Genomic DNA, 26,104 nt, shown 5'->3' with positions numbered 1-26,104 from the left:
CATCTACTGTGCCACGTAGGGTTAGTTGGGTTGGTGTTAATTGGTCATTATTACGAATATTTACCCTAATATTTTTATAATTTTTCTCCCCTGCAGGCTTGCAGAGTTTCCTACAGCTGGGCAGATCGCGGCCAAGGTGAAGCAGTCACTGACGGGGTGGCCGGGCATAGCACCCGACACACCATGAGAGGTGGGGGGAAATTAAGCAAAAGCCATTTTTTCTAGAAAAATGCACCACACAGATGTGGCCTGTCCCCATACACACAGTGTGGGGGCCATGTCCCCATGTGCTGGCAGTGGGCTCCTGTCCCTGTGCATGCAGCAGTGTGGTCGTGTCCCCTTTTTGGGGTGCTTTGGTCATGTCCCTGGGGGTGCCAGTGAAAATGCCGGTCACTGGCACCGCAGTTATCATCCTCTACAGATGGAGGAGGGTAGAAATTGGGTGGTTTAGCTCACGGGTTTGTCTCTTGCTTGATGCCAGCCACTGTTTTTAATGGAAAAAGCACAACCCCTAAGCCAGAATGTGTCCCCAGGTAGGGCTGTGGGTGTGATGTGCCCCCCAGGAGGATTTAGGGTGGTTTGGGACTGCTGTGGGATGTTGTGGGGCTGGCACCCAGCTGCCTGAGTGGAGCTCTGCTGGAGGAGCTGGAGGAACGGGGAGGTCCCAGCCAAGCACCGCAGGATTTGGGGCGAGCTGAGCCCTGTTCAGGTGCGCTTGGGGTGGGCGAGGGGACCGCTGCTCAGAGCAGAGGCCGCTTGGGACCCCCAGGAGCCTCCCCAGTTTCCCCTTGTGTGGTCTCAGCCTGACGGGGAGCCCACTGGGGGGAGCCAGCAGTGGCTGGAGGCAGCCAAAGCCACCACTCCCCACCAGAGTGTCACAATGTCACTGCACATCAGCAGCTGCACGCCCGTGGCGGCACCGCGCTCGCTGCACCGCGTAGCTCCAGCCCGCGAGAGAGGGGGGGCGAGAGCGTGAAGTTATGAAACCAGCACGAGAGGGGGAGAAGTGGTATCAGAGAGAGCCCAGCGTCCCCACCCCAAAGACGCAGCTCCCTTTGGGAACGACAGAGCCATTGGAAAATAACCGTGCCTTTGGGGTCTGCGTTTCGCCAGGCTGCTTTGCTCCCAAGGGGAGCAGCTGCGGCACGCCGCCTCGCTCCCCCCTCGGCATCCCCACGTCCCTGGGCACCGGGTGGGAAAAAGCCAACGTGGCCTGGCCTCCCCTGGGGGCTGTGACCCCTGCGGGCCTCTGCGTCGGGCCTCGACCTTGGGGAGCTGCGTCGGGCACGCGGGAGGGGCGTGCGTGCGCGTGTGCGCGGCCCCTCGTGCCGGCGAGCGCGCGCGTGGCGGCGGAGCGGGGAGCCAGCCTCGTTGTTATTCTGCTCACAGCCGCTCTGATTCACAGGCTTGGATCATGAATGCAAGTGAAGACTTTGACGTCAGAGTTGAGATTTATCAGCAGATCCAATGGGGCAGGAATATTAAGTGCGAGGCGATGCCAGCTATCTACCAACGTTATTAGCGATGCTCGCCGAGGAATGAGGCTCAACACCAAGGGCTGGAAGGAGCGGGAGGGGGAAAAATAAAAACGGGGGCAAGCGAGCTGATCCTCCAGCCTTAGAGCCAGGTAAGACGACAACCCCGGGCTGGGCTGCGATGGGAAGGGAAGGGGCGATGCTGGTGGGGGGCTGGCAGCGGGCAGAGCCCCCCAGGGCCAGGGGGGCTCCGCAGGGGCACAGTGGGCACCGAGCAGGGCAGGAGCCGGTGGTGGGTGCTGCAGGAGCCGGGGAGGGGAACGCTCTGCGGCGGCATCTTGCGAGGAAGGGGAAGGCAGGAGGGAAGGAGAAAGTTAACGCAGGCTGTCCCCAGCCGCTGCCTTCTCCTTTCATCAGCGGCGCCGCATCCATGCGAGGGCTGGCCTATTAATAGCAGCGGCTTTTACTCGCCAAAAAAAAAAAAAAAAAAAAGAGGAAAGAAAAGGGTGGGGGATGGGGGGCTTTGCGCTAAAAACGGGTGACAAAAAGGTGGCCATGCCCTGGCGAGGGAGAGGCGGGGTGCTGCTCCCCACCCCCCCCAGGCACCCCGCAGCGGGGCTCGGGGGGGGGAACGGGGAAGGGGATGGGATGGAGACGGGGATGGGGACGGGGACGGGGACGGGGACAGGGACGGGGACGGGGACGGGGACGGGAAGGGGGGGGCAGAGGAGGGAGTGGGCATGGGATGCGGAGCAGGGGACTGCGGGGGGGGGCGAGAAGAAGCCCGGTGCCCCCCCGGGGTGGCTGCGGGAGGCTGCCGGGTGCCGGGCTCCGCTGCGGGGGGCTCCACCGGAGCCGGTCCGTGTGCCCCCCGCCCTGACCGCCGACCTGTCCCTCTCTCCCCAGCGATGCTGCACGGCCCCGGCGCCCTGGGGGGGCCGTGGCAGCCCCCGCAGCAGCAGCAGCAGCGGCTCCCGGGGCTCGGCACAGCCTCGGTGCCCAGCGCCTGGCCCTCGGCGGCGGCGGCGGCGGCGGCTGCGGGGGGGGGCCCGGGCACGGCGACCCCGGGAGGCGGCGGAGGAGGAGGCGACGGAGACGGCGGCGGAGGAGGAGGAGGAGGAGGGGGGTCCCCGGCCGGGGGCGGCGTGGGGGGCCCGGTGAGCCCCTGGGACATCGCGCTGTGCGCCACGGGCACGGCGGTGGCGGCGGAGAACGCGCTGGTGCTGGCGGTGCTGTTCTACACGCCCAGCCTGCGGGCTCCCACCTTCGTGCTGATCGGCAGCCTGGCGCTGGCCGACCTGCTGGCCGGGCTGGGGCTGGTGGGCAACTTCGCCGTGCGCTACCTGCTGCGGCCCCCCAGCGAGGCGGCGGAGCTGGGGGCGGCGGGGCTGCTGCTGGCCGCCTTCTCCGCCTCGGTGTGCAGCCTGCTGGCCATCACGGTGGACCGCTACCTGTCGCTGTACAACGCGCTCACCTACCACAGCGAGCGCACGCTGGGCTTCACCTGCGCCACGGTGCTGCTGATGTGGGCGCTGTGCCTGGGCGTGGGGCTGCTGCCGCTGCTGGGCTGGAACTGCCTGCGGGAGCCCAGCGCCTGCAGCGTGCTGCGCCCCGTCACCAAGGACAACGCGGCCGTGCTGGCCGTCGCCTTCCTGCTGCTCTTCGCCCTGATGCTGCAGCTCTACCTGCAGATCTGCAAGATCGCCTTCCGGCACGCCCAGCAGATCGCCGTGCAGCACCAGTTCATCGCCACGGCGCAGGCCACCTCCACCCGCAAAGGGCTCTCCACGCTCTCGCTCATCCTCGGCACCTTCGCCCTGTGCTGGATCCCCTTGGCCATCTACTCGCTGGTGGCCGACTCCAGCTACCCTGCCGTCTACACCTACTCCCTGGCGCTGCCCGCCACCTGCAACTCCCTCATCAACCCCATCATCTACGCCTTCCGCAACCCCGACATCCAGAAGTCGCTCTGGCTGGCCTGCTGCGGCTGCATCCCCTCCGCCTTCTCCTCCAGGCCAAGGACATCTAGCGACGTGTGAGGAGCTCCCTCGCTCGCCTCTTCTTCCTCCTCCTCCTCCTTTCCCCCTCCGCCGTTCACGTTCCCACCGGGAGGAGCCCCCCCCGCCCCCCAGCCCCGGCCCGCGCATCTCGCTCCATGGGCAGGTGGCCAGAAGGGAAAGAGGAAAAAAGGGGAAGGAAAAAAAAATAGAGAAAAAATTAAAAAAAAAAGGAGGGAGGTGGAGAGTGGATAAAGAGAGAGAAAAGAACGATAATGGTTTCCTTTAGAAATGTTATTTTCGTACACATTTTATTTTTTATTTAAAAACACAAAACACCAAAAAAAAAAAAAAGAAAGAAAAAGGATCTCCGTACGATGGATGGCGTTTTTCTCGTCTCGGGTAAGGAGGCAGCGGGCTCGGTGGTCCTGCCGTCCCCTGGGGCCACGAGTGGGGGACAGCTTTGGGAGCATGGGGGGGGCACTTGCCCCATGTGTGTGGGGCGGGGGACCCCCAAAATCAGGTGTTGCTCTGCTATGCAATAACGGGGGGGGGGGGGGGCTGCTCTGGCTGGGAAGGGGCAGCCCCGGAGAAGCACAGGGAGATGGAGGGGGGTAGATGGGGCTGGGGAGGGCGCGGTGCCTCCATGTGGTCTGCAAAGGACTTGTGGGGCCAAAGGCACTTTAGGGGGTTGCCTCTATTTTGGGCTGCTGCAGGGTTGATGGCAGTGGGGGCACCCAGGGAATCCACCCCCCCCCAAAAAAAGTGATTTTTGGCCCAGCCAGCTCCCCCCCGGGCTGGCTTCCACTCTGCTTTGTATAGGGATGGGGGGGTTTGCATCCCAAAAGGGATCCGGGCTTGCTCAGGTCCCATATAGGGAGGCCGGGCAGAGACCACGGAGTTGCCTGCGGGCACCAGCCGATCCGCTGGGGCAGGACAGGATTTTTCCCATGCTGTGGGGGGTCACAGCCACCCGACAGCACCATGTGTCTGTCCGGGTCCAGCCCCACAAAGCCAAGTGCGTGAAAACACAGCTGAGTGCGTCCAAAGCACGGACGGGGCTTGAACTTGTTTTCCAGCTTTCAGAAGTGGCCACTCTCCTTTTCTTTTTTCCTTTTTTTTTTTTTTCCCCTCATTTCCTTTCTAAACACCTTGGGCAACGGGCAGGAGGTACAATGTTGAATCAGTATGCATATAAAAGTTAATATATATATATTTATATACAGAGTTATATATAAAAGAGTAACATAGATATATGTACACACCGTTCTCTGCTCATTCCCTCTCTTCTGGTTTCTGTAACTGCAGCCAGGTCCCTGCAGCTCCTCGGTGTGAACACCCAATGCAGAGTTAGTTTAAACCACTTTTGAGGCATTGTGAACATTTTGGAAGTGTTTTTCTACAAGCTGCTCTGGAAGGCAGCATTCATTTCCCGTTTTGTATTTCTGAGTGAGATGTAGCATGAGCTCATCAGCTCTGGGCACACCTTGGCATGCCCAAAGTTGTGTTTTCTTGTATATCCTACACTCGTTGGTGGAAACAGGGTAAGTTGAGAGGAGGTAAGAATAGGGTAAAAAGAAATAGGGTGAGGTGAGGAGGAAGGTGAAGGCGCCTAAGGTAACATGGTGTACACTAGGGTGTGGAAATCTCTGTCCATTTCACTGCACCTTCCTTTCAGTGGTTTTTTTTTTTTCGTTTTTTTTTTTTTTTTTTTTCCCATATAACATCTTTCACTGGAGAAAGGTTTGAGTGGAGATGTTGGGCATCGATGAGGGCACCGGGCTGCTTTGCTGGATGTTGGGGCCCCCTTCTGTTGGCCGTCAGCACCAACCCTCCCAAGCCTGCAAAGCTGCATGTGGGGTGGGAAACGAAGTGGGCACCCTTCGGTGCTGGTTTCAGGGCACAATCAGCACAGATAAAACCATGGAAATGTGTGACCCTCACGCGTGACCCTAAGGATTTCAGTCCTGATACGACAGCCACAATTTGCTCATCTCAAAAAAAGGAGCTTTAATTGAACCTGGTGTAACAGCCCCAGAAACCATTATTGTTCTTGGTGGGGGACGAAGTACCTCTTTCTTGTTGAAGCATCACATCTGGGAGGGGGGGGGGAGTGTCTCTAAAAATGATCTTGATAATCATTTGTATTGATGTGTACTGACCAGCATCAAGTGTTTGCTTCCTTGTTAACAACTAATCAGCAGCTACCTTTGATTGTCAGGAGTAATTGTTCAATGCACATGGTGTCCCCTTGCAACTCCTCTCTATCACATGTGACCTTTTCTCGGGGCGAGGTGGCCGTGCTCCTGCTAACAGCACTGTCTCTACCATCTGCACCATTTCTGTTAAAAGTCCCATTGCTTTTTGCAAAATTGCTGAGAGCTGCCCTGCCCCTGTCCTGGCCACCCGCAGACCTGAGCCTCCCCACTCCCACTGGAAAACTTTGCAACGCGCAGCATTGCAGAGATAAAGGAGATGTTCAGCAGAGCCAGCCCACATCACAACGGGTGGCCCACCACTCCTCTGCCCCTGGACTTGGGGGATGTGAATTTTGGGGGATGTGAATGAGGATTGTCCCCAGCTCCAAGCCCAGCAATGGCTTAGCAAAGCCAGGTCCCTCCAGCTGCACTTGCCAAGCCATCAGTCTGGGGTACAACGACTGTCATACGGAAAAGGATCTTAAAACCAGCCGAAAAACACTGTAGGATAAAGCACTGGAGAGGCTGAGGACAGAAGTAGTCACCTTTGTAAAATCTGCTCGATGTCAATTGTGTCTAAACCAAGGTTGTTCCTTCGCTGTTCCTTCCCCTCTCATCACATCTGCTTTCCCAGCAACGAGGACGCTTCAGAGCAATCAGGACAGCAAATTATCTTGATGTAACTGTTTTAACTTGACTGGGAGAGTTGATCTCAAAGGAAAATGTGGAGTTACCGTTCGGCCATGCCCCTACGATGCACTTTATGAGCGAGTGAAAGCAAATCAATGCTGTTATTGCACTGTATCTCTATTGTGTATAATATTATACATTCATCTGTAAGAGTAATTTATTTTTCTTACTGTAAATAAAACTGTTAAAGTGATTTGTCAAGAGGTTATCCAAAAACGGGGGGAGAGGGTGTTAAAATAAACACATTTGAAGACCTGGGCTCCTGGCCGAGGTATGTGCCAAACCGTGTGTGTCTGTGTCTTCATTTCAGTTGAACCCAGGCTACTACAGGTTTACACTTTCCCTGACCTGGGCTCAAGCAATCTGGGGCAGATTGGGTGGGTTTTGGGCAAAGGGCACCCCCGGGTCATGCATCCCTTTGAAGCCTTCAGCAAAGCCTCTGGGACGGAGACTTTTCCAGCAGAAGGCCGTCCTCTGCCATCTAATTACCCAGGCAGTCAGGGATTACATACCCTTGGGAATTAATAGATCTTTGAGAGCTGGTTTCTCTAAAATAAGGGTTACAGAGATATCACAGCTCTGCACTGCTTCCTCTGCCCCTGGCCTCTAATAGAAATCCGAGCATCATGGGGCCAATGACTCCTCCCGCAGCAAATGGGCTCGGTGAGGGCGAGCTGACAAAAAGCCGAAATGAAATATACTTTAACCTCTTAAAATCTTTATTTTACTTTTTTTTTTAAATTATTTTTAATTAGCACATGCATAAAGTGTCAACAGTTCGGGATTATGTCATATGACGTTTTAACAAATGTAGTTACAAGCGGTGCTTCGGCTCTCCGCAGGATTCCTCTCTACACTGTACAGAAGAAAGCTCATCCCGCGACCAACATTGTCCCTACCTTTCCGTCCTAGTGTCACGACAGGCAGGACACCCACAACACCGGGGAGAAATACACTTGTTCACATGTAGCGACTGTGTACGGTAGATAGATACAAGCAGCAACATCTACTCACCTATTGACTAAGTGCACGTGGTTAAAAGACCCCATTAGACAGTGAACGACTCTTTCTTCTTTAATGTCAACTATATAATAATGGAAATCAGGTGATAGCCTGCAATGTGTGACCCTCCCGTGGGAGAGATGCCTGTCTCCCGTCAGCTGCTTCTATCAAGTGGTAAATTGAAGGAAAAGCTGGTGGTATGTCTGCCGGTATTAAAAAAAAAAATGAGCATTTTGGAGCATCAGGGCATCCTCACCAGCTGATGAGCCCCTCCGATGCCAGGCATGAGGTGCCACCAGGACATTGTCCTTGTCCCTGCCATGCCACCGTGCCTTCCCTTTGGAGACACCCTGCCCTGAGCCGCTCCAGCAGGGTTGGGGAGGCAGAAATGCCCTTTGCCAGCCTTTCCCAGAGGTGCTCGTGCTCCTGCTGAAGGTGGTGGAAACCCATGGCTCCAGTCCTGCATCTGGAGGAGGAGGAGGAGGAAAAAGGCTCCCCAGCACACACCCTGGAACAAACCCACAAGCAGGAGCATGTCCTGCAGCAAAGCAGATATTCTTTTTTCCGCCCTTCTTGCAGCCCTACTGTGTGCTTTTGGGGTCCGTCCCCTGCCCAAGGTGCAATGCTTGTTTTTGCACTCAGAGACGTGTGGTTGCCAGAGCGGGTATCCCTTAGGTTGGCCAAGATCAAAGTAAAAACTGATGCAAGAACTGCCCTGGGATAAAATCTCAGGTGTAAGGAAGGAGGAATCCTGGTGGACATCTCAGGGTTTTGTCCAGGTTTTTGCCTGGGCGAGGGCAGGCCGAGCATCATAAACACGTACCAGTGCCCAGAAATGCTCTGCCCCTTCCCCCTGGCAGGGGACGGGCACTCTCACTGCCAGACTTCCACCACCCACTGCTCCAACCCCCCCGGGAGCTCCTTGGAAATGCAGTGGGGATCTCCAGAAAAGGCACTTGTGTCAACGATAATCCCACCCCGCTGCCTGCCAGCTTCTCCTCCTGCAAGTCCCATGTTTGACCTGGAGCAGGATCCGTGCTGTGGCACCGACCCAAACTCACACCGGGGGGGCTTCTGCTTCAGGATCCCCCAGGCAAGCCCCCAAAAGGGAGTCTATTAAAACAAGGAGCCATCAACCCCAAAACAGCCCTAAAAATGCGTTTCAGAGCAAAAGGTTTCTTTTTGGTGGGGATTTTCTTTCTTTGTCCTAAACTGCTCCAATCTGCGAGGAAAGACACCACAAAGAGAGGCCCCATTTGTGGAAAACTGGACAGAGCTAAATGCAGACCTGGAGCTTCTCAGGGTAAAACTAGCTTTGGTGGTGGTTCTGGGATCAAGGCTCATACCAAGATGGCTTTTGGGAGGCCAGCAGTGGCACCTCTCCTCCTCCAGAGCACCTCTAGAGGAATCAACAGTCCCTCAACGTGCATCACGGTAACTTCACTGGGCTCAAATCCCACTTTATTCCTAATGCAGGAATTGTATGGTTAGTTTTTCCATGGCAAGTGACTTTCTGCTGGGAAAGTATTCCCAGCTGAGGCATCAGGCATACACAAACACCCAAAATGGGTGAAAATTCACGGGATTTGAAGCACCTGAGCTGAGGTGGGGCCTTCAGGGATAAAAGAGCTTCCTACAAGGGCAGGAGACCCTGCTGAAGTAGGGCTTGGTGTGCTCTTTGTTTTGTTCTTGTGTAATTGGTTTCTTATAAACCCAATTTTGAAAGTGGTTATGGTGATGACTGCTCCGTTTTTTTGGTGGCTAGCTGGGAAATAACATTGGGTCGGATTTTCTCTTGCTTCTCTAGCAGAAGAAGGCAGAATGGATTTTTTTTTTTCTCCTGGCAATCATGTAAGTTTTTTTCTCTAGGTTTTATTTTTGTGGGGGGTTTATTTTTTTTTTTAGATCCCTCAGCTGAGCTACCCCAAATCCATGGGTAACTTTTAAGGTGCTGGCCTTAAGGTGCTGGTGTTGCATACACACAGCAGTCTGTGGACATCAGTGGTACCAGCTGTGTGTCCTGATTTTCTGCTGTTAGTTCACATCTTAATCTAGTATGCTTAATCTTTATTATATTTGAGGGTCAAAAAACAGCAAAGGGGCAACAAAGGTGGCGGGGGCATGTACCCAGGCTGCTAGGGTGGCTCTGCAGGTTGTGGTGCTACAAGCCTGAAGGGGATGAGGCAGAACCGCAGACCCACCAGGATGGATGAGGTGCTCCATGGGCACCTCCACACCATACCCTGGCCCCAGACAGGCTCAGGGCTTGCGCCCCTCTCTCTGGTGTCCACCTACCTACTTCTCAAAGACCTCCTGTGGCAGAAACCTGCCTGAGTCTCTCCATCCTCACCTCCCCTGAGATGCGATTTAACTTTGCTGCCACAGCTCAGGCCCGGGCCTTGTTTCAGTCTGACACTGGCATGGGGACCACGCTGCTCTCCCTGCTGCCCTTCATTTTACCTACCTGAGATATTCTCCCACAGAGTGGTGGGAGTGTGATCAGCCACCCAAAAATGACAGGCTGATTTCCTTCCCTTTCCTCTACCATCTTAGTGCCTTCAGCTCAATGGTAATTCTAGCATGGAGCCAGTCCCCCAGGGCCAACATGGTCCCTTGACGTTGTCACCACAGGTGAGGAGTACAGGAAAAGGCTCATCTCCCACCACGTGAGCTTACAAGTCCCCAGATGCAACAGTCAACAGCAGATTTAAGCGTGTTCTGCTAAAAGCACAAGGCTGCAGAGGGAGCTCTGTGAGGAGAGATGTCCCCAGGGGAAGGGGAAGATAGTTGGTCTGCCATTGTGTGGTGTTATGGAGGGCTCTGTGGCCTCAGAGCCCCGTCCCAGCATGAGACAGAGATTAAGACTGATAATGTTACATTAACATTGCCTTCAAGGGACACCATAGCCAAGTGTGTCTCATCTGGGAAGAGCCTAAGGGCATCCTGCAGTGTGAGCCTGTCCCTTGCTGCAGGCCCTGCCTTGGCCCGGTGCCACCACCAGGACGGTCCCCAGCAAAGGGACCTCCTCCTGCCCTGTCTGTGGGCAGGCAACTGAAGGCTTTGGGGCAACCCCCCACTCTGAAGCATGTCTTTTCCCCCTCTTCCCAGCAAAATGCAAGCACAACTCTCACCTGAACAAAGTGAAGCCTGCGTGAGTGAGCCTGGGGTCTGTTAAAAGATTGGATTCACCAAAAAAATCCCTTCAGGTTCTCAAAGACTGAAGCATTTCAAAGCCTAGGCTTAGGTGTAAATCCCTGAAGGAGGGCATCGTGTGGATTGCATGGGCATACCAGAGGAGCACAGCCCCATGTGGCATGGGGGGGGCCTGGGAAAGGCCCCCCCCCCCAAGGGAACAGCCACCTATATGGGGACAAAACATGCTGGTTTTGTCACTCCCATGCTTTGCTCAGGCACTTCTGTGGGGGGACAGCAGGGAGATGGGAGAGCCTTGCTGATGGCAGGGGGATGTGGTTGTGGTACTGGTCGTGGGGTCACCAAGGGAAGGGACAATGGTCCTCAAGGTGCTGCTGCCCAGTCGGGAGGGTAAATTCATGGGTATGAGAGCAATTGTACATTTGTGGCTTCTAAAGTGCAGTGCAGGTCATATGGTCTTTGCTGTAAACTGTAAGCTCCTCAGGACAGAGTTCTTGTCCTTTTTTTTTTTTTTTTTCCTGTAAAGTGACATGCCAGCCTAGAAAACGTTACCCCTAAGTAACTACTACTAGAGAAAAACAGGAATGATAAAAACCAAAACCAGCCTATGTTCCCCTTGCCAGCATCCTGTGCTGGAGGGCCTTCAGCGAGCGGATGGGGAGAGCTGCCCATGGCCCTCCGTGCTCCATCCCCAGGGACACAGCGTGGGGCTCCTGCTGACCACACACCTCTGGAAAGCACCCTCTAAAACAGCACCTCTGGTGCTGCAAAGCCTGTCTCGCTCCGTATAAAACCTCCCTTTGACATTAAAGCAAAGGTGTTGATGCTCTGCTCCCAGGGATGTCTGCCAAGCTTCTGTTCCGGTTGTCAGGGCATTGAAAAGGAGGTACAGGTGGAAAAGTTAGTGGAAGGAAATCTGAGGGCTCTTATCTGGAGGGAGCTCCCTGGAGAAGCTGTGCTCAGTCTTGTTTTGCCCAGGAAGTCTTCATCCTGGTAGCAAGCATAAGTGCAAAATCAGGAGCCCCCATAGGCAATGATGCTTGCTCCTCCCCAGGTCTATGCCTAGGGTGGCAAACTAGAAACCACCCAGTGCCTTTTGATTTCTTCAGGACGCTGATCCTCTAAGCTGCCAGCACCAACAGCAAGTCCAAAGCTCACCTGAGATCAAGGAGAAGCTGGGATGTGACCACTACCAAACCTCCACTGACCTTCATGAGACTTCAGCTAGACCAGACTTCAGAGCTGACACAGCTCTCACAGACAGCGTACCATGGGCATGGCAGTCTTCAAAACGTTCCTCATCAGGTAAATCTGAGGTGCCCGAGAGGTTCCTGATGGACCTCCGGGACTAGAGTCTTCTGCTAATATCTCTAAGCATACTCAAACCAGCTTATTTATTCTTTGGTTGACTCAAGCCTAATTAATTTGTATGCGCACAGAATACACTTCCCCCTGTTGGCAGCCTTTTATTTATTATTTTTAATCTGTGCCCATAAATTGGCAAGGAGGAGAAGGCAGATAAAATGGCAAGGGGAGCTCTCAGGAGATCGGTTGGGCTCATTAAATGTTTGGCACTCTGTGATTATCTGCTGGCAATGAAACGTCACTGCTGTATTTTTGCAGGGAACGTGATCCCTTAATGTACAGGAGGATCTCCTCAGCCCACTTCGGGTACACTTGAGAGAGAAGAGCAATTCAATCATCTGTGACCTGGATTGTATTTTTTAATGGCTGCCAAGTTAGATAAAAATATTTAAATATTCACTTTTATATCAGCCCACATGGGGATTTGAGCATTTCAGGTTGTATAATGCGGCATGGCCTACTTTTGGAGGAGTATACAGAAATAGGCACATATGTACAAAACACTGAGTGTGCAGCATATGGGTCAGCCAGCCAGAGTTAATTAGCACGGCACAACCACCTCCAGCAGAGCTAGCCTGGCCCAGACCACCCAAAGAGCTCGTGTTGGGTTTCAGAGGTGACCTGGTTGAAATTAGGTGAGTATGCCTAAAATGAAGACGGTCATCCTGAGCATGAGGTGCCTGAGCATGTCAAGGCACCATGGAGGCTGCTCTGTCAGCAGAGCTGGCCTTGCAGGAGTGGGACTGTGGCTCTCAGTGCCACCATGTGCTGCTCGTCTGCCTTGTGATGCTGCCAGGAGAGCTGGGGAGAGCACGGTGTGCTATGGCTGGGCCAGAAATTGGTGTCCACAGCCTGTACAGGTCACTTCTTCACCAACTACATGAGAAACCAGAGCAATGAGCTGCAATGTGGACATCTATCTGGGGAGGCCACCTGTGGATCTGCCTGTTTGGGGTATCAAGACTGCTTGAGTGCAGCCAAGGCCTGGGAAGAGCCAGATTATGGTGACTGCAAGCAGTGGGCAGTGCCAGGAGGGTACGGTCCTGCTGGCTTGCTGTGTGAAAGGGGATAGTCACTAGGGGCTGGGAGCTTCCTTGGGCAGAGTGTGAAGGGTGAGGATGTGCTGGGACACCCAAGAATGGTGTAAAAACGTAAAGCTGTGAGGAATGAGGGCGAGCCCTGCTCCCTGTCACCACGAGGCTCCTGGCTCCTCCATCAACACAACCCACGCAGGGCAAGCAAGGCTTCAGTGTGTGATTGTCGAGTGCTTTGCCATGTGATGGCACTGACCCTAATAACAGCACGGGGTGATGGCTCCAACCCCCAGCACCACAGGGTTGCTATGAGGTGGTGGGTCCAGATTGTCCCTGCAAACTCACGCTCCTGTCGGGTGCCACCACAGCGAGTCCCGCTGGAGTTATCACATGGCTTTTGTGCCATAGCACAAGCAGGGCCTGGGGAGAGACCTGGCCTTGCGGGGGCACTCGGCTCCTATCCAGCCCCTGCCACAACAGCTCTGCTCCCCAGAATGGGGATGCCCACAGACCTGAGGGACGAGCCAGCCCCACATGTCCCCAAGGCCCTTCCCTGTCCCCGTGTGACAAGATGTCCTGGCAGTGTCCCAGCCCTGCATGGGGTCCCCACAAGCACCCTAATGGCTCAGGGCAGTCCTGTTCCCTTAGGGGGAATTCATCTCTTGCTGAATTACCCGAATAACCATTCTCTTTGTACATACAAACAGTACAGTGCTTGCATCTGTATTAACACTGTTCCACACTAAGTACTGATAGCTGGCTGCTTAAATGCTACTCTGGATTTTTTTTTTTTTTTTAACAAGGCTTCCTTCTGATCTCTCTCCAGGTCACATCCCAGCTGCTCTGCAATGGGACCCCCGCTGTGACATGGTGGTGGTTCCCGTGGGATGGGCACCGGGACCAGGCCAAAACCCCAAGGACTTTCTGTGCAGCTCCTCCAGCTGTGCTGATGCCAAGGGGGATTTCCCTGAAGGAAACAGAGAATCAGATGCAGGGCTGTGGCCTGTGACAGGGCAGAAGTGGGTGCAGAACCACTGACAGCACCAACAGACTTCACTTCCCACCTTGAATCCTTCCCCAGACGCTCTGGCCCTCTCCTGCACCTGGCCCAAGCCCTGCTCAGCACTGCATTGATGCTCGTGGGGCCATCCGCTGTGGCCAAATTTGGGGTGGGGAGAGAGGAGCCTGCCATGCTGCTCGAGTCCCATCTAGAGGAGTCAGTGGGATGCAGAGAAACGGGAAGTGCTGCATTAAACAAAATAGGCTATTTTGTGTCACTCAGTCAAGGGTTCACGGTGATGTTTCTTAGCAGCTAAGCTGGGGGCTATGGTCATTGTGTCTCACCACAGAGGGTCTCTCTCTTTCTCCGGAGGAGAAACGAGCATATACTCAGGGTGTCCTTCAAGACCAGCAGTTCTCAGGGTAGATATAAGTAAGCATCAGCCTCCCTGAGCCTTTTGGGTCCCAGCCAAATCCTCCCATCTGCTTTACAGGTCGATTCACTCCCAGGGACTGGGAACATTACCTATGTGCTCACCCATCTGGCTGCTGGGGGGGTGGACACAAAGTCCCCAAAAGCGATGCAATGGGTAGGATTCAGGTTTCTCCCCCATTTTGGGGCTCATGGTATACAGGAAAGCAAGAGAGGGCCAGGTGGCTGTGTCAGATGGGTCCACGCCTGGTACTGGCCCGTTCTCTGCTGGTGGGGAGCCTCTTCCGCCCTCTGCAGATCCTCACCCCTGGCTGTGATATTTTCAGTATTTCACCCCCTTTTGTTCTGCACCCCCAGCCCCGTGAATCCTTCCTTAATAGCTGCGTGAAAAGGCAGCTATGAATCATGCCCTATTTTGATGAGCAAACTGTTTTTTTTGGCATGGTGGCGGGGGCCCCTTTCCCGTGCTCCCCACCGGTGCCATGCTCTGGGGATGAGGATAGGGCAGCATCGGGCCAGTGCCCCGGGACGGGATTGTCCTTGACTGTACTAGTGGCATTTGTGGGGCTACAAAGTGCAAATCGAGAGAGCGAGACTGAGCATCACTCTGTTTCAGTGGTTTGGGTTTACCTAACAGCAGCATTTTTTATATTTTTTTGTCAAATAAAACTACAGTGGTTTAGCAGTCAGGCCAAGGGTTATGGGGCTTTTGGGACATGGCCCCCAGCCCCTTGCCCCCAGGACACACATGTGCCAGCTGCACGAGCCTTGCCTTCACGCTTTTCTCCCAAAAATCTGGTCCTGAGGATGGGAATGGGCTCAGAGGTTGCAAACCCCTCGGTCTCCCCATTACGCATTTAACATCTAGCTGCAAAAGCCCTACTGCCTCGTGGTGTCGTTTCCCTAACAAAGCCACCCTGTGGCCCTGCATTACCCAGTGCCAGAGAGCATTTCCAGCATCGTTAAACGCTGAGGTGCTGCTAATTCCCGGCCTCACCGCCCCAGAGGCGCGTCCTACCCGTGCACAGCCTCCAGCGCTGCCCGACATGGTTTTCGACATGGTGTAAAAAGCAAAAGCTCCAGAATTAGTGGGGCTGATGGCGGGTGTGGGCACCCAGGTACGCACCTGGTGCAGAGCAGCTCCCCGCCAGCCTGGTCCCGGCCCCCTCAGTCTGACCACTCGTTATCGTCCAGCTCTGAGTCGTCGTCCGACTCGCTGTACTCCACCGCGATCCGGCGGGACAAGATGGTGGCCACGTCATTGCCCACGGGCTCTTTCTTGGCCTCTTGCTCCCACTGCTCCTGGACTTTCCGCAGCTGGATCCCTGCATTAGGAAAGGAAAGGCTTTAGGGGCAGCATCACCCATAAGCATGTGTGACCACCCCCAGTTATATGCACTGGCTGGAAGGGGGGAGCCAGAGAATGGGCCATGATCACTAAGCTATAGCCCTCTTCCTTGGCTTCCACCCGGCCTTGAGGATATTGGAGCTTCCTGGGGGGCCAAATCTTCCGTTCAACCTGAAGATTTGCACTGAGCAGGAAGGAGGAATGGGCACAACCCTGGAGAATTGCATCAGCTGCAGTCTGAAAGGAGGCCAGGGACCCAGGAGTGCTGCCGTGGTGCCCCAAGTCACCTCCAGAGATGGGTTTCCCCCTCCCTGGCAGTGATGCGCCAAGTCAAAGAATCATCACAGAAGGGTTTGGGTTTGAAAGGACCTTAAAGCCCATCTAATTCCAGCCCCCTGCCGTGGGCAGGGACCCTTCCCACCAGCCCAGGCTGCCTCCAGCCCCATCCACTCTGGCCTTGGGCACTGCCAGGAATGGGGCACCCACAGCTCCTCTGGGCAACCTGTGCCAGGGCCTCACCACCCTCCGAGTAAATAATTTCTTCCTTATATCTCATCTAACCCTACCCTCTTTTGGTTTTAAGCCATTACCCCTTGTCCTAGCCCTACATCCCCCAATAAGGAGTCCCTTCCCAGCTGTCCCATAGCCCCCTTTAAGTATCAGTAGGCCGCTGTGAGGTCTCCCTGGAGCCTCCTCTTCTCCAGGCTGAACACCCCCAGCCCTCTCCCCATACGAGGTGCTACAGCCCTTGAAAAGCATCCCCTCCAACCCCTTCGGGGCCATCGATTCAGGTCCCATTCAGGTCCCACCACCTTGGTGCCTCACCCAGGGCCCTCCTTGAGTCAACTCAAGCCAACACCCCCAGCCCTGAACCACGAGGTGTGTTGGCGGGGGTGTCCCCCACCCCCCGGATCCCCACACCCTGCCTCACCCCTGCGGATGGCCGCCAGCAGGTCGCTCCGGGCATCGCTCATGGGCATCAGCGGGATGGCTGGCTTCCGCAGCTCGGTGGCAGGGGCCGGCGGCGACACCGAGTGTGCCGGTGAGGCGGCGAGCGCCGGGGGCCCTGGCGGTGGTGGCGGCGGGGCCACGGGGGGGCCCATGGGGCCGGCCTGCGGCGGGGAAGCAGAGTAGGGGCCTGGCGGTGCAGGGGGCGGCGGCGAGGGCGAGTAGGATGGGGGGGCGGCTGTGCCGGGGGGCAGCGCTGCGGGGGCTGCCATGGGGCTGTCGAAGGCGGTCTGCGCCGAGGGGATGACGGGTGGTGGGGGCGGCGGGGCTGGCGGCACAAAGTACTCTGCCATCGGCACTGGTTGTGGGCTGTGAGGGAGGAAGAGGTGTCAGCAACATGGGGAATGATGCCGGACACCCCCCTTCACCCCAAACCCTAGGGACTTACCCAAAATCCTTGACCAAGTGTGGCCTAGGCCCATTCAGCACAGCCTCAGGGGGCTGTGGTGCGTGGGGTGGCTGGGCACGGTTGAGGCTGTTCTGCCGGCTGCCCGCTGGCGGGCGGTAGACGTGCTCCTGGGGGGGCACAGCCGCCAGGACCCCCTCCTTGTGCTCGGCCGGCAGGTGGGCAGCGGGGGCCAGCAGCTGTGCCGGGTGGTTGGGGCTCGCTGGGTACGAGTGGTCGGCAGCATCTGAGGCATAGGATCTATGGCAAGGGGAAAAAGCCAAGGGTCATATGGGCAGGAGGGGTCAGGGTGGGCAAGGAGGAGGTTTGGGGTGTTGTGGGGTTGAGGAAAGCAGACACAAAGCAGAGACAGACAAGGAGGCACGGAGGGGGGGAGGAGGAGGTTGCAATGGAGCTGGACCAGTCTCCTCCCTTGGCTCCTAAAGCTCTCTGACTTTATCCCAACATCAAGGTCCAGGATGCGACCCCGGTGGGCACCAGGACGGTGTTGTGCCTGAAGCTACACAGGCATGGGCTCATCACCCCCTCCTTGCCCCGAAACCCTTCCTGCTACGGGTGGTGCCTTCCCCCATGGACAGAGGACAACCAGAAATGCGTTCCCCCAAGGACGAAGGAGACAACCAGAAGTGCCGAAAAGCAAAGGAAGCTCAGTGAGCTGAATGCGTAATAGGTAAAACCTGCCTATTGTCTGGGGACAGTGATCCTTCCGATGATGCCATGTGATATGGGGATGGTGAGAACCTGTTATCGGGCCGAAACTCTTTATCGTACGCCATCATGTTCCACTCCAGGCGCCGGTTACGGGCTTTCCGCACTTTCTTCACCTCCCGGGTGGAGTCCTCCACCAGCCGCTGCTCCTGGGGGCACACAAGCCACAGATCCACCTCCACCCCACGTCCTTCAGCCCTTGGGTGATGCCTGGGGGGCATCGCCCAGCTGCATCCACCGTGGTGCCCTCCCTGCGCCCGCTACCTTCTGCCTGCGCTTCTCCTTCCTCTTATCCTCTGTTGCCTGCAGCATCTTCTCCTTCCACAGGTTGAAGAAGTAAGAGGGGTCGGTGTAGAACTTGAGGCCGTCCTTCTTGTCATCCCTGGGGGGAAAGGAGGGGGCTATTAAGAACGGGGGAGGGAATCCCAAAAAGATTTCAGTGCTAGCAATGGCAGTGCATGGATGGAGACTCCCCCCCCCAGCCCTTCCCACCATCACCAGTTCCACCAGCATCCCCTGGTCCCTACCCTGTCCCACCTCATGCCCCTTTTGGGGCTTTCCGTACAGGTTTTTCATGTAGCCCAAGGGCTCCACTGCGAGCAGGGACAGTGGGGCAGCTGCCTTGGGCATTTATTCCCCCAAACGAGACCCCATCATTTTTCTGGAGAAGACCCCTTTCCCCCCATGGGGAAGTTTGGTATGACCACAGCTGTAAGCTGGTGGACCTCCATGGACATGTCCAACACGGAGCTGTGATTACCTGCACTGTGGTTACCTTACCACATTAGGATCCTGCGGACATGGCACTAAGGGACATGATTAAGTGGTGGGATTTGGTAAGTCAGGTTCACAGAACCACAGAATGAGTGAGGTTGGACGGGACCGCTGGGTCCACCTGGTCCAACCCCTGCTCCAGCAGGGCCATGCAGAGCGGGTTGCCCAGGACCATGTCCAGAAGCTTTTGAAGACTTCCAAGGAAGTCCACAACCTCTCTAGGCACCAAAACTGAAAACAGTCATCGCAAATTAGCACCAGAGCTATAGCACATGCAAGGTTGATAGTTGGACTCAATGATCTTGAAGGTCCTCTCCAACCTAGGTGATTCTGTGGTGCAGGGCCACACATTCCAGGTGCCCTATGGTGGCACAGCCATAGGGAAAACAGCATTTCCAGCCCTCACCAAGCAGCAAAGTGGCTGCACACCCTGGCACCTCTCCTGGAAGGGTCCCCATGGGTTCCCCACATTCTGAGGAGCGTCAGAGGGGCTGTCCCACCTGTATGGTGTCAGGATGTTGAGCGGCGGGGGCTTGTCGCAGCGCTGGTACATCTCCATCACCGGGTTGGGGATGGAGTTGCGAGAAACCACCTGCTGGTTCTGCACCGTGGAACTCTTGAACGCCTTCCGCATGTTGATGTCCTGCAGAGAAACTGGGGGCGCGGGGCAGGGGGGGGATGGATGCAGGGGTGGCCTTGCACCTGGCACCGGGCAGGTGCCTCCCAGCCCCCAGAACGCCCCGGGCACGGTGCTTCCCGCCCCGTGGTCCTCACCTTCCTCCACAGTGGAGTCCAGCTGCGTCACCTTGATGACCAGCAGGTCCACCCGCTCCTGCAGCGAGTTCATCCGCATGTAGAAGCTGTTGGCCTCATTGAACAGCTCCCCAAAGATGTCCTCGGCGTGCCGGCCTGCCGGGGGGACCCATGAGCTGTGACCTGGCACTGTGCTGCCCACGGGGACACCAAATCCTCTCCGACTTTTTGCATGCCAGCAGCTCCCTAAGTACATCGTTCCTCTTTCTGGGCGTATTTTAGAAAGTTATCTAATTCTGGAGGGGCGAAAAAGGCACTAGAGGGAGAGCCTGTACTGCTCTTTCTATTTTAATTCAATATTCAGGAGCAAAATAGGTTTCCCCTATTACATGTCCCCACTCGCATCTGCAGTGCTCTTGTCCTTCCCTTTGCTGCAGGAATCGGAGCTGGGGCAGGAAGGCAGGCGGGGACTTGGACCTTTTATACAGAGCTATCTTTCACCTGGAGTATTCAAGTGGCTCCAGGAGTGCTCTGCATTAAAAAGAAGAGGGTTTTTAAAACCTGAATAAGTAGCCTGACTGTCCTATTTCCAGACAAGTCAAGAAATGAGGGGTTCTCAAAGAGAGCAGCGATGGGAGGAAAGCGGGTCTTAAAACACCCTCACATCCTCCCTTTGGACCTGAGCATCCTCCTTTCTTTATTCTCTGGATAATTCCCACCCAGTCAGGGGCTCTTTGACCAGTATCAAACTGGGGCGAGCGACCGCAGCATCCCAGCACCCTGGCCGTCCCCAGCCCCAGTGCGGGGTGGCAGCAGCCCCCAGGGGGATGTCCCCAGGGGACGCTGAGCTGTGACTTACTGAGGCTGCCCAGCTGCTTGATGATGGCAGCCAGCGTGCTGTTGGTGACACACTCCAGCTCGCTCGTCACCCCCTCGGGCAGAGCCCCCCGGCACAGGTGCCGGGGCTCAATGTTCCTCTTCACCAGCGGCATGCTGCCGGCAAGTACTCACACTCTCCTGGGTGAGGAAAAAAGAGGAAGAAATGACCCCAAAACAGCTTTTTCCATTTGCATTCCCCCTGATTCTCTCCCCTTTCTCCCCAAGGGACTTATCTGGGACACGGTGGTGACGGAGCTGGGCTCAAAGCAGAAGCAAACCCCCACGTGCTACAGCCCCTATGACGGCCCCACAACACCCTGACCCAAAGAGGAGCGAGCGAGCGCCTGTAATTCCATCATTTCCAGCTGACTGCAAAGCTCCCCAGGGTTTTCTTTTTATCTGTGCTCACACCACACCGACTGGGCCACCGTGTCCTGCCCTGCTCCCTGCAGCAACCCTGCGCGCCCCCACACGCTGCCAGCCCCATATTAACCGTCCCCATGCAACCTGGGACCCCCCCATCTTCATCAACATCCCATAAAATGCTTTGGCAGCGGAGGGAGAAGCTTCCCAGCAGCGATGCTAACAGCTGGGAGCGGGGCAGCCAGGCATCAACAGGGTAATGCCGACCACAGCAGGAGCCAGAAATGTGCCGAGCTCGCATTTTTTGGCCCCGGTGGCGCTGCGCAGAACAGTTTCCCATTGATAGTGCCCGGCCGGGCTCCCCAGCTCGGCGGGATTTTTCTAATGCAAATGCAAGCTGCCCCGACCAAACAGCGCAAAACTTGTGTCTAAACCATTAATACCGAGCTTCCGAAAGGGCCGATTGTGCTCCTGCAGCACAATGGCAGATGCTATTCTGCCTGCCGAGCTTATTCCCTCCGGCGCTTCCCAAAGCGAGGGAGAAAGCTGTTAATGAGCCGCTTGTGCCCAGCGATGGGAAAGGGGGAGCCTGAGCACAGGTGGAATTTGGCCAAGACTAACTCATTATTTCTTCTACATGTCCAGTGTGGTCCAAAAACCAGACCCCACCGCTCCTGGAAGCGCTGCAGGTGGCCACGGGTGCACCAGCACCACCAGCCAGGCAGAGCCACCCACTGGTGACACTAAACTTGGGCAGCTGCAGGCCAAAAAGGGCCAAATTGCCAACTTCAGGTGAGCGCTGCCAGCCCATAATCATCCTCAGCAGCCTCACCTGGGCCCACAGCACCCCTGGGCCAGGTTATTTAAGGTTGTCCAAGGGTTGTAGGTGCTCCCTGAGTGCTGCTGTGGCTGTGCCCTGGTGGATCTCAGTGCTGTAAGTGGCTCCTGCCATGGGAACAGACGAAAAAAGGACAGACCTGAAAGGCCACGGGGGACTGCTCCTGGGCCACCGATCCCTCAGCTCAGGGAGGCTGGAGGCTCACATGTGCGATGAGTAGGGCGGTCTCGGCCCCGATCCTGGGTGGCAGTGAGGATCAGCTGCAGCTGTCACAGGAACCATAGGTCTGAGCTGCGCCCACCAGCCCCTGCCAAGCCCATCTCTAACAAGCTTGTTTCCCATTTCCACGGACAGGGGAAGGGTCAGGCCCTCCAGCCAAGCGGAGGAGAAGCTGACTGCCTGGCCAGCCCGGTGGCAGATCTGCATGGGCTGCCCCGTGCCCCAGCACATCCCACCGGGAGCACCGCCTGCGCCTCTCCCCCAGCCCTCTGCCTCCGCCAGGAGGCTTCACAAGCGAGCGCTTTGTGGCGAAGTGCGACATAACACGGCTAAAAATATTCCCGAAGAGTTTTATTAGTAAATGCCACAGTGTTTTTTTTTTTTTCCTCCCCCTTCTGCTGCAAAGCGCTCCAGCTCGAGGAACAGCACTTGGCTAAATTGCCTCTAAATCACAAACCCCTCGTGAGGCTGGGCTCTGCAGTGCAAACCTTAGCCAAAAAGCCTCCTTAGGAGGATGCTGTAAATGTGACTGCCTCCTTACCTTGTGATTAGAAAAAAGAGCTGGTCCTGCTGCTTTGAAACGAGCAGGCTCCATGTTTTTACCTAAACTGTCTCTTTACAGCTATGCCACCAGCGCATGCCAGAAAGTAATTGGCAAGTAGGTTTTCACAGGGATGATTTCCTTGGTTTTCAGCTGATGCGGGTTTTCTGGATCTATGCGAAAATAATGGGTACCCTAACAGCAAAGGGGAGAGGAAAAGGAGTAGATGAAGCTACGTGGGGGCCTCCTCTGTCACTCTCCATGGTCTGCAGGAGTGCCGGGGACAGGGCAGGGGACGGGCAGCACCGATCCCGTGTGCTTTTTGGCTGGAAAAATCCGGCTGGCCCGGGAATCACGCCTTGTTTTTAATGACTCCCCATCACCAAAGGAAAATCTTTCAATGACATTTCTCCCTTTCTGTGCCCAGCTCATTAAAGGAAGGCTGGCTCTCTCCCTCCCATGCCGGCGGCCTGTGCGAACGGGACGCTCGCTGCTCAACAAACCGGCCTTTTTCTCCCCGAAATAGAAGGCGCTTTGATAAACGTGGGGCAGCCTCAGTGAGCAGCAGGGGTCTTTCTGGGCACCGGGTGCTCACTGCTTGGGAACAGCCGCGCTCCAGCCAGCAAAATCGTGTTGCCCTGCGATAGATGGGCAGCTCTGCAAAAAGCATTCTGGCTTTTGTTTTGTTTTGTTTTGTTTTTTCCTTTTGGCTTGAGGGCTGTTGCTTGTTACTTGTCAAGAGCTTGGCATCCCCGGCTGATTTGTCATCTACCAGAAAATGGAGGATGAGCATCTTCGGTTCAGAACTGGGCCGAGGGAGATGACAGCTCGAAGCAAAATATGCTTCAGCTCCGGTTTTCTCCATGGGCTCTCCAGCTCCTGGGGAAAGGAGCCGGGCATTTGGGGACTCGGTTGCATCACAGGCACTATGTGCAAGAGCCCTCGGCGTGCCCTGTGCTTGCAACAGAGGAGCACGGCACACGTTAACCTCCTGCCTGCCGTGCTGAGCCGTGCCGCCCAGCCTGAACCAGGCATGCTCCTGAAGCACAGAAATGCCATCCAAATACCTTTTTTTCCCCATCTTTTTCTCACCAAAACCAGCAGCCTCTCTAAAATCCAGGCAGCACAGCAATCGAGGGGTGTGCCTTGGCGCACCGAACTTTTGGGGATGAATTATTAATTCTGCCATCGCTGACCTGCCTGCGCGCCCAGGTCCTGCGCTCCCCATCTCGAGGCCAGCTGCTGGATGCCTGGCACAACCAAAACAGCCCTAAACTACCCCAAAAAAAGCATCGTTCCCGATCTGTGAGCATGTCATCACCGTGACACCACCGCCAGGCATCGAGAGCTGGAGTTTGGAGCGCCGTTATCAAAGCTCCCCGCAAGAAGCTGAATCACCAAGCGCCGAGGCCTGGGCTCTGCACCCCTGGGGGGTGTGTGCGCCTGCTGGGGGGGCTCCAGACCCCGGGGGGGGGGGGGCACACACAGGTCCAGGTTATCCTCTGCAGCAATGCACGGCAGCGGGGCCCCCCCGGTGCACAAATGGGAAGCGAGAGAGGATGCGAAGCGAGGGCCCCTCCCCGCTGTGCAGGCCGTGCAGGTCCCCCCTCCATGCGGCAATGCACGGTGACAGCCCCCTCCCCGGCCGTGCACGGGTGCAAAGCCCCCCTCTCCTCTCCACCCACCCCCCACCCACACAAGGCTACAAAGCGGCCAGGATCCCCCCCATAAGGATGCAAAGCGATGCCCACCCCCGCCGTGCAAGGATGCAAAGAGGCCTGACCCCCTACCCACCCCCCCGTTCTCCATGCAAGGATGCAAAGAGGCGCAGACCCCCCCCCTCAAAAAAAAGGTGAAAAACGGCGGAGGATCCCCCCCCACCTCCAAAAAAAAATGCAAAGTGACAGGGACCCCCCCATGCAAGGATGCAGAGCAATCCAGCCCCCCCATACAAACCGGGGGGGGGGGGGCACCCCTGCAATACAAGGATGCAAACCGGTGGAGCCCCCCCCTCCCCACGCAAAAACGCAAAGCAGTGCCCCTCTGCGAGAAGCGCGGAGCACCCCAATAAAAACCTGCAAAGCGATGGGGGGAAACCACAAATCCCCCCCACGCACACCCCCCGGTCCCCCTCCTCCGCGGCCGCCTGCTCACCTCCGCCGGCTCCGGGCTGGGGGGGACCCGGGGGGCCGGGGGGGGGGGCTCCGGGGCTGCGGCCGCCGCCGTGCCCGGGCCGCCCCGCTCCGCTCCGCTCCGCGCCGCTCCGCAGTGCGCGCACGGCGCATGTGTCCCCCCCCCGCCGCCTCCGCCCCGCTCCGCCCCGCTCCGCACGGGCGGCCCCGGCCCCCCCCAGCCCGAGGTGATGCCCCCCCCTCTCACCCCCTTCCAGACAGCGTGAAAATCTTTTATTCCCCCCCCCTTTTTTTTTTTTCCCCAGGATGAAAAAGACAACCCCTTTTTTTTTCTTTTTTTTTTTTTGCCTTTTTCCCCCTTTTTTCCCCCCTTTTTTCCTTTTTTTTTTTTTCTTTCTTTTTTTCCTTTATTTATTTATTTATTTTTCTGAGGGCTCAGACTGCCCAGGCAGAAATCCTGCGAAGGCCAGGCGAAGGATGCTGGAAGGATGCACCAGGAGGATCAGCAGCAGCTCGGGCACCATCTTCTCAGCTTCCTTGTGGTCACCTTGTGGCCACCGCCTCCCTCACGCTTCCTCCTTGCCCTACAACGTCCCCGCACCCTGGGCATCCCCGTGGGGCTACCATCAGCCCAATGCCCCCACCAAGAAGCCCCTTGGCACCAGGTGGTGGAGCCTCGGTCCTCTCCATGCCACGTGCTGGAGCCGCCCTTGTCGAGAGGCTGATTTTGTGTCACCCATCGGGCTGGAGGCGTGGGTGCAGGAAGCAGGGCTCGCTTCTCCTTTTGGTGTTTTGGAAGCCATGGGGCTTCCAAATCCTGCTGCACCCCCGGCACTGGGTTGCCACCATCTGGCGAGGCTGTGCCAGGAGGCTCTGTCCTGTCCCCTGGTTTTTAGTGACACGTGGCCAGGCTTGGAAGGTGCAGGCTGCGTGCCCTGGGACCCCACGCAGCTCAGCCATCTGCTCCACACCATGGGGACGGGCAGAGGAACACAGCACGGTGCTCCTGTTGGTGTGTTTTGGCAGAGGGTCCAGCCAAGGGAGGCCTTTGCATACCGATTCTGCCTTTTTCATGCATCATGTTGGTTAGGCACATCCCTTCCCAGGCCATTCCTTGGCTGGGGGTGGCTCAGACGGTGCCAGGAGTTGGATTGCAGAGCACCCACGGGGTTGGGTGGATGGGAGGATGCTCCTCTGTTCCCAAATCTGGTGTGTGTGCAGTGGTCCCGCTCTGCACCACGGGGCAGGGCAGCCCTCCCAGCCCCACAGCTCATGGAGGTGCCCCAGGTTTGCCATGCCCAGCATGGGGCCAACCTTATGCCGTGCAAGGATGTGACCCCCGACCTCCCCATCTATGGGGAACTTGCCATGCCCAGAGCAATGTGCAATTACCAGAACACCACGGGAACACTTTATCCTGGGGGCACATCCCCATATTTCCCTGCTAGTGATGCCCTGGGCTCTTTGGGATTTAATCTGTTTGAGATTTAACTCAACAGCAGCTCCTGCACTGATGCTTTGGCTCCTTTCAGTGGCACAGGAGGTGCTGGGGTGGGCACCCAGCCACAGCACCCATAACTTCAGCTCTCCACTGGCCCCAGCTATGGCAGGCATGCCAAACCAGAGCCAAAAGCCAAGAGTTTTGGGTCCCAGAGGAGATCCCAGGTGCCATGCCGCTACCTCATGCGCTCTCCTCCCGCACAGGTTGCTGCAAGGGGTGAGGTAATCCTGGGCAACTCCTGACTTCCACGGAAATGCCCGGAGGCCACGATGATTATCACCGTAATTA

The 26,104-nt window shown here is 56.5% G+C and overlaps 2 protein-coding genes across 5 annotated transcripts; one reads left to right on the top strand and one right to left on the bottom strand.

Annotated features, from left to right (window-relative positions):
- The first annotated feature begins 9 nt into the window (after positions 1-9).
- On the top strand, positions 10-6,643 carry LOC310880594 (G-protein coupled receptor 12-like). Its single transcript, XM_083796685.1, has 3 exons — positions 10-190; positions 1,406-1,627; positions 2,382-6,643. Exon 3 carries the CDS (start codon positions 2,384-2,386, stop codon positions 3,512-3,514), a length of 1,131 nt encoding a protein of 376 aa, XP_083652811.1. The 5' UTR covers positions 10-190; positions 1,406-1,627; positions 2,382-2,383; the 3' UTR covers positions 3,515-6,643.
- Positions 6,644-7,061: 418 nt separating this feature from the next.
- Positions 7,062-24,490, bottom strand: LOC310880593 (actin-binding protein WASF3-like). Of its 4 annotated transcripts, XM_083796684.1 has the most exons (10): positions 24,338-24,490; positions 20,203-20,360; positions 19,365-19,499; positions 19,091-19,244; positions 18,081-18,198; positions 17,790-17,965; positions 17,091-17,348; positions 16,626-17,011; positions 15,473-15,671; positions 7,062-11,505 (listed from the first exon to the last, which is right to left on the bottom strand). In XM_083796684.1, exons 2-9 carry the CDS (start codon positions 20,333-20,335, stop codon positions 15,514-15,516), a joined length of 1,518 nt encoding a protein of 505 aa, XP_083652810.1. In that variant the 5' UTR covers positions 20,336-20,360; positions 24,338-24,490; the 3' UTR covers positions 7,062-11,505; positions 15,473-15,513. The 4 variants fall into 4 exon arrangements, with proteins under 4 accessions (XP_083652810.1, XP_083652807.1, XP_083652808.1 ...); XM_083796681.1 differs by having other exon boundaries at positions 7,062-15,671; XM_083796682.1 differs by lacking the exon at positions 24,338-24,490 and adding an exon at positions 21,029-23,838 and having other exon boundaries at positions 7,062-15,671.
- Between the last annotated feature and the right edge of the window lie 1,614 nt (positions 24,491-26,104).

This window comes from Anser anser, assembly GCF_964211835.1.
Source record: "Anser anser genome assembly, chromosome: 13".
Classification (NCBI taxonomy): domain Eukaryota; kingdom Metazoa; phylum Chordata; class Aves; order Anseriformes; family Anatidae; genus Anser; species Anser anser.
Note: the sequence above shows the minus strand (reverse complement) of the source record. Positions and strands in the feature narration are given on the sequence as shown.